Raw genomic sequence first — 7,568 nt, forward strand, 5'->3', positions numbered from 1 at the left:
CCGTTGTGTATATTACCCATATATAAACATATCAGTAGAGGAGTCTTTACCCTCTAGTCCGTTGTGTATATTCCCCATATATAAACATATAGAGGAGTCTTTACCCTCTAGTCCGTTGTGTATATTACCCATATATAAACATATAGAGGAGTCTTTACCCTCTAGTCCGTTGTGTATATTACCCATATGTAAACATATAGAGGAGTCTTTACCCTCTAGTCCGTTGTGTATATTACCCATATATAAACATATCAGTAGAGGAGTCTTTACCCTCTAGTCCGTTGTGTATATTACCCACATATAAACATATAGAGGAGTCTTTACCCTCTAGTCCGTTGTGTATATTACCCATATATAAACATATAGAGGAGTCTTTACCCTCTAGTCCGTTGCTTTTCCTCCCGTCCGTTGAAGGTCTGCTATTACTGCAGCCGTTGACCTGGGGGGCGTGTCCAACCAGGTCAGCCCCACCCCCCTCGGGGTTCCGGGGCGTGTTGGGCGAAGTCAGGAGGCACGAAGGGTCCTGGTTGGTCGGCCGGAGGTGAGGGGCGGTGCCATTTCTCCTCACACTGTTGTGACATTGGCCTGGGGTTCTGTCTCTCACCCACTCCTGCCCCCCTCCTGACCGGGGACTGTCGTGGGACGGAGGGAACTCCCTCTGGAGGTTGTGGGGGGGGGGGGGTAAAACAACACACAGTTAGAATACTGTTAAAGGCAGGACTGTGGGGGGGGGGGGGGGTAAAACAACACACAGTTAGAATACTGTTAAAGGCAGGACTGTGGGGGGGGGGGGGGGGTAAAACAACACACAGTTAGAATACTGTTAAAGGCAGGACTGTGTGTGTGTGTGTGTTGCCTGCAGCGGGCCTCTCTCAGTAACACCAGAGAATTATCCATCCAGCCTTCCTGATTCACTACTTACTGGTCCTAAAGCCTTAATCTGATTACCATGGCTGTCATGTCTGGGACTTGGCTCCTCCTCCAGGGTAGATGTCACGTCTGGGACTTGGCTCCTCCTCCAGGGTAGATGTCATGTCTGGGACTTGGCTCCTCCTCCAGGGTAGATGTCACGTCTGGGACTTGGCTCCTCCTGCAGGGTAGATGTCACGTCTGGGACTTGGCTCCTCCTCCAGGGTAGATGTCATGTCTGGGACTTGGCTCCTCCTCCAGGGTAGATGTCATGTCTGGGACTTGGCTCCTCCTCCAGGGTAGATGTCACGTCTGGGACTTGGCTCCTCCTCCAGGGTAGATGTCATGTCTGGGACTTGGCTCCTCCTCCAGGGTAGATGTCATGTCTGGGACTTGGCTCCTCCCCCAGGGTAGATGTCATGTCTGGGACTTGGCTCCTCCTCCAGGGTAGATGTCATGTCTGGGACTTGGCTCCTCCCCCAGGGTAGATGTCATGTCTGGGACTTGGCTCCTCCTCCAGGGTAGATGTCATGTCTGGGACTTGGCTCCTCCCCCAGGGTAGATGTCATGTCTGGGACTTGGCTCCTCCTCCATGGTAGATGTCATGTCTGGGACTTGGCTCCTCCTCCATGGGAGATGTCATGTCTGGGACTTGGCTCCTCCTCCATGGGAGATGTCATGTCTGGGACTTGGCTCCTCCTCCAGGGTAGATGTCATGTCTGGGACTTGGCTCCTCCTCCAGGGTAGATGTCATGTCTGGGACTTGGCTCCTCCTCCAGGGTAGATGTTATGTCTGTGACTTGGCTCCTCCTCCAGGGTAGATGTCACGTCTGTGACTTGGCTCCTCCTCCAGGGTAGATGTCACGTCTGGGACTTGGCTCCTCCTCCAGGGTAGATGTCACGTCTGGGACTTGGCTCCTCCTCCAGGGTAGATGTCACGTCTGGGACTTGGCTCCTCCTCCAGGGTAGATGTCACGTCTGGGACTTGGCTCCTCCTCCAGGGTAGATGTCACGTCTGGGACTTGGCTCCTCCTCCAGGGTAGATGTCATGTCTGGGACTTGGCTCCTCCTCCAGGGTAGATGTCATGTCTGGGACTTGGCTCCTCCTCCAGGGTAGATGTCATGTCTGGGACTTGGCTCCTCCTCCAGGGTAGATGTCATGTCTGGGACTTGGCTCCTCCTCCAGGGTAGATGTCATGTCTGGGACTTGGCTCCTCCTCCAGGGTAGATGTCATGTCTGGGACTTGGCTCCTCCTCCAGGGTAGATGTCATGTCTGTGACTTGGCTCCTCCTCCAGGGTAGATGTCATGTCCGTGACTTGGCTCCTCCTCCAGGGTAGATGTCACGTCTGGGACTTGGCTCCTCCTCCAGGGTAGATGTCACGTCTGGGACTTGGCTCCTCCTCCAGGGTAGATGTCACGTCTGGGACTTGGCTCCTCCTCCATGGTAGATGTCATGTCTGGGACTTGGCTCCTCCTCCAGGGTAGATGTCACGTCTGGGACTTGGCTCCTCCTCCAGGGTAGATGTCACGTCTGGGACTTGGCTCCTCCTCCAGGCTAGATGTCACGTCTGGGACTTGGCTCCTCCTCCAGGGTAGATGTCATGTCTGGGACTTGGCTCCTCCTCCAGGGTAGATGTCATGTCTGGGACTTGGCTCCTCCTCCAGGGTAGATGTCATGTCTGGGACTTGGCTCCTCCTCCAGGGTAGATGTCATGTCTGGGACTTGGCTCCTCCTCCAGGCTAGATGTCATGTCTGGGACTTGGCTCCTCCTCCAGGGTAGATGTCATGTCTGGGACTTGGCTCCTCCTCCAGGCTAGATGTCATGTCTGGGACTTGGCTCCTCCTCCAGGGTAGATGTCATGTCTGGGACTTGGCTCCTCCTCCAGGGTAGATGTCATGTCTGGGACTTGGCTCCTCCTCCAGGGTAGATGTCATGTCTGGGACTTGGCTCCTCCTCCAGGGTAGATGTCACGTCTGGGACTTGGCTCCTCCTCCAGGGTAGATGTCACGTCTGGGACTTGGCTCCTCCTCCAGGGTAGATGTCACGTCTGGGACTTGGCTCCTCCTCCAGGGTAGATGTCACGTCTGGGACTTGGCTCCTCCTCCAGGGTAGATGTCACGTCTGGGACTTGGCTCCTCCTCCAGGCTAGATGTCATGTCTGGGACTTGGCTCCTCCTCCAGGGTAGATGTCATGTCTGGGACTTGGCTCCTCCTCCAGGGTAGATGTCATGTCTGGGACTTGGCTCCTCCTCCAGGGTAGATGTCATGTCTGGGACTTGGCTCCTCCTCCAGGGTAGATGTCATGTCTGGGACTTGGCTCCTCCTCCAGGCTAGATGTCATGTCTGGGACTTGGCTCCTCCTCCAGGGTAGATGTCATGTCTGGGACTTGGCTCCTCCTCCAGGCTAGATGTCATGTCTGGGACTTGGCTCCTCCTCCAGGGTAGATGTCATGTCTGGGACTTGGCTCCTCCTCCAGGGTAGATGTCATGTCTGGGACTTGGCTCCTCCTCCAGGGTAGATGTCACGTCTGGGACTTGGCACCTCCTCCAGGGTAGATGTCATGTCTGGGACTTGGCTCCTCCTCCAGGGTAGATGTCACGTCTGGGACTTGGCTCCTCCTCCAGGCTAGATGTCATGTCTGGGACTTGGCTCCTCCTCCAGGGTAGATGTCATGTCTGGGACTTGGCTCCTCCTCCAGGGTAGATGTCACGTCTGGGACTTGGCACCTCCTCCAGGGTAGATGTCATGTCTGGGACTTGGCTCCTCCTCCAGGGTAGATGTCACGTCTGGGACTTGGCTCCTCCTCCAGGGTAGATGTCACGTCTGGGACTTGGCTCCTCCTCCAGGGTAGATGTCACGTCTGGGACTTGGCTCCTCCTCCAGGGTAGATGTCACGTCTGGGACTTGGCTCCTCCTCCAGGGTAGATGTCATGTCTGGGACTTGGCTCCTCCTCCAGGGTAGATGTCATGTCTGGGACTTGGCTCCTCCTCCAGGCTAGATGTCATGTCTGGGACTTGGCTCCTCCTCCAGGGTAGATGTCATGTCTGGGACTTGGCTCCTCCTCCAGGCTAGATGTCATGTCTGGGACTTGGCTCCTCCTCCAGGGTAGATGTCATGTCTGGGACTTGGCTCCTCCTCCAGGGTAGATGTCATGTCTGGGACTTGGCTCCTCCTCCAGGGTAGATGTCATGTCTGTGACTTGGCTCCTCCTCCAGGGTAGATGTCACGTCTGGGACTTGGCTCCTCCTCCAGGGTAGATGTCACGTCTGGGACTTGGCTCCTCCTCCAGGGTAGATGTCACGTCTGGGACTTGGCTCCTCCTCCAGGGTAGATGTCACGTCTGGGACTTGGCTCCTCCTCCAGGCTAGATGTCATGTCTGGGACTTGGCTCCTCCTCCAGGGTAGATGTCATGTCTGGGACTTGGCTCCTCCTCCAGGGTAGATGTCATGTCTGGGACTTGGCTCCTCCTCCAGGGTAGATGTCATGTCTGGGACTTGGCTCCTCCTCCAGGGTAGATGTCATGTCTGGGACTTGGCTCCTCCTCCAGGGTAGATGTCATGTCTGGGACTTGGCTCCTCCTCCAGGGTAGATGTCATGTCTGTGACTTGGCTCCTCCTCCAGGGTAGATGTCATGTCCGTGACTTGGCTCCTCCTCCAGGGTAGATGTCATGTCTGGGACTTGGCTCCTCCTCCAGGGTAGATGTCATGTCTGGGACTTGGCTCCTCCTCCAGGGTAGATGTCACGTCTGGGACTTGGCTCCTCCTCCAGGGTAGATGTCACGTCTGGGACTTGGCTCCTCCTCCAGGGTAGATGTCATGTCTGGGACTTGGCTCCTCCTCCAGGGTAGATGTCATGTCTGGGACTTGGCTCCTCCTCCAGGGTAGATGTTATGTCTGTGACTTGGCTCCTCCTCCAGGGTAGATGTCATGTCTGTGACTTGGCTCCTCCTCCAGGGTAGATGTCACGTCTGGGACTTGGCTCCTCCTCCAGGGTAGATGTCACGTCTGGGACTTGGCTCCTCCTCCAGGGTAGATGTCACGTCTGGGACTTGGCTCCTCCTCCAGGGTAGATGTCACGTCTGGGACTTGGCTCCTCCTCCAGGGTAGATGTCACGTCTGGGACTTGGCTCCTCCTCCAGGGTAGATGTCACGTCTGGGACTTGGCTCCTCCTCCAGGGTAGATATCACGTCTGGGACTTGGCTCCTCCTCCAGGGTTGATGTCACGTCTGGGACTTGGCTCCTCCTCCAGGGTAGATGTCACGTCTGGGACTTGGCTCCTCCTCCAGGGTAGATGTCACGTCTGGGACTTGGCTCCTCCTCCAGGGTAGATGTCACGTCTGGGACTTGGCTCCTCCTCCAGGGTAGATGTCACGTCTGCGACTTGGCTCCTCCTCCAGGGTAGATGTCACGTCTGGGACTTGGCTCCTCCTCCAGGGTAGATGTCACGTCTGGGACTTGGCACCTCCTCCAGGGTAGATGTCACGTCTGGGACTTGGCTCCTCCTCCAGGGTAGATGTCACGTCTGGGACTTGGCTCCTCCTCCAGGGTAGATGTCACGTCTGGGACTTGGCTCCTCCTCCAGGGTAGATGTCACGTCTGGGACTTGGCTCCTCCTCCAGGGTAGATGTCACGTCTGGGACTTGGCTCCTCCTCCAGGGTAGATGTCACGTCTGGGACTTGGCTCCTCCTCCAGGGTAGATGTCACGTCTGGGACTTGGCTCCTCCTCCAGGGTAGATGTCACGTCTGGGACTTGGCTCCTCCTGCAGGGTAGATGTCACGTCTGGGACTTGGCTCCTCCTCCAGGGTAGATGTCACGTCTGGGACTTGGCTCCTCCTCCAGGGTAGATGTCATGTCTGGGACTTGGCTCCTCCTCCAGGGTAGATGTCACGTCTGGGACTTGGCTCCTCCTCCAGGGTAGATGTCACGTCTGGGACTTGGCTCCTCCTCCAGGGTAGATGTCACGTCTGGGACTTGGCTCCTCCTCCAGGGTAGATGTCATGTCTGGGACTTGGCTCCTCCTCCAGGGTAGATGTCATGTCTGGGACTTGGCTCCTCCTCCAGGGTAGATGTCATGTCTGGGACTTGGCTCCTCCTCCAGGGTAGATGTCATGTCTGGGACTTGGCTCCTCCTCCAGGGTAGATGTCATGTCTGGGACTTGGCTCCTCCTCCAGGGTAGATGTCATGTCTGGGACTTGGCTCCTCCTCCAGGGTAGATGTCATGTCTGGGACTTGGCTCCTCCTCCAGGGTAGATGTCATGTCTGGGACTTGGCTCCTCCTCCAGGGTAGATGTCATGTCTGGGACTTGGCTCCTCCTCCAGGGTAGATGTCATGTCTGGGACTTGGCTCCTCCTCCAGGGTAGATGTCATGTCTGGGACTTGGCTCCTCCTCCAGGGTAGATGTCATGTCTGGGACTTGGCTCCTCCTCCAGGGTAGATGTCATGTCTGGGACTTGGCTCCTCCTCCAGGGTAGATGTCATGTCTGGGACTTGGCTCCTCCTCCAGGGTAGATGTCATGTCTGGGACTTGGCTCCTCCTCCAGGGTAGATGTCATGTCTGGGACTTGGCTCCTCCTCCAGGGTAGATGTCATGTCTGGGACTTGGCTCCTCCTCCAGGGTAGATGTCATGTCTGGGACTTGGCTCCTCCTCCAGGGTAGATGTCATGTCTGGGACATCCTCCTCCAGGGGGATGTCTGGGACTTGGCTCCTCCTCCAGGGTAGATGTCATGTCTGGGACTTGGCTCCTCCTCCAGGGTAGATGTCCAGATGTCATGTCTGGGACTTGGCTCCTCCTCCAGGGTAGATGTCACGTCTGGGACTTGGCTCCTCCTCCAGGGTAGATGTCACGTCTGGGACTTGGCTCCTCCTCCAGGGTAGATGTCACGTCTGGGACTTGGCTCCTCCTGCAGGGTAGATGTCACGTCTGGGACTTGGCTCCTCCTCCAGGGTAGATGTCATGTCTGGGACTTGGCTCCTCCTCCAGGGTAGATGTCGTGTCTGGGACTTGGCTCCTCCTCCAGGGTAGATGTCACGTCTGGGACTTGGCTCCTCCTCCAGGGTAGATGTCACGTCTGGGACTTGGCTCCTCCTCCAGGGTAGATGTCATGTCTGGGACTTGGCTCCTCCTCCAGGGTAGATGTCACGTCTGGGACTTGGCTCCTCCTCCAGGGTAGATGTCACGTCTGGGACTTGGCTCCTCCTCCAGGGTAGATGTCATGTCTGGGACTTGGCTCCTCCTCCAGGGTAGATGTCATGTCTGGGACTTGGCTCCTCCTCCAGGGTAGATGTCATGTCTGGGACTTGGCTCCTCCTGCAGGGTAGATGTCATGTCTGGGACTTGGCTCCTCCTCCAGGGTAGATGTCATGTCTGGGACTTGGCTCCTCCTCCAGGGTAGATGTCATGTCTGGGACTTGGCTCCTCCTCCAGGGTAGATGTCATGTCTGGGACTTGGCTCTGGGACTTGGCTCCTTCCAGGGTAGATGTGTGACCAACATATGCGGCAAGTCTGAGTTCTTGAGTTATTGGAGGGGGAGGAGTATTGTCTGTGTGCACATCCCAAGTGTGTGTGTGAGTGTGTGTGTGTGTGTGTGTGTGTGTGTGTGTGTGTGTGTGTGTGTGTGCCTTAGAGGGCTTTGGTATTTCATGCA

At 56.4% G+C, this 7,568-nt stretch overlaps 1 protein-coding gene across 4 annotated transcripts in view; it reads right to left on the minus strand.

Moving 5' to 3' along the window:
* Window positions 1–7,568, minus strand: part of radil (Ras association and DIL domains) — a 109,157-nt gene that overhangs the window by 25,710 nt on the left and 75,879 nt on the right. For all 4 annotated transcript variants that reach the window (XM_064961833.1, XM_064961832.1, XM_064961835.1 and 1 more), the window contains exon 17: window positions 379–658. In XM_064961833.1, the coding sequence (XP_064817905.1) occupies window positions 379–658 (280 nt within the window). The remainder of the gene's footprint in view (window positions 1–378; window positions 659–7,568) is intronic.

Source organism: Oncorhynchus masou, unplaced genomic scaffold, assembly GCF_036934945.1.
Source record: "Oncorhynchus masou masou isolate Uvic2021 unplaced genomic scaffold, UVic_Omas_1.1 unplaced_scaffold_446, whole genome shotgun sequence".
Taxonomy (NCBI): Eukaryota; Metazoa; Chordata; class Actinopteri; order Salmoniformes; family Salmonidae; genus Oncorhynchus; species Oncorhynchus masou.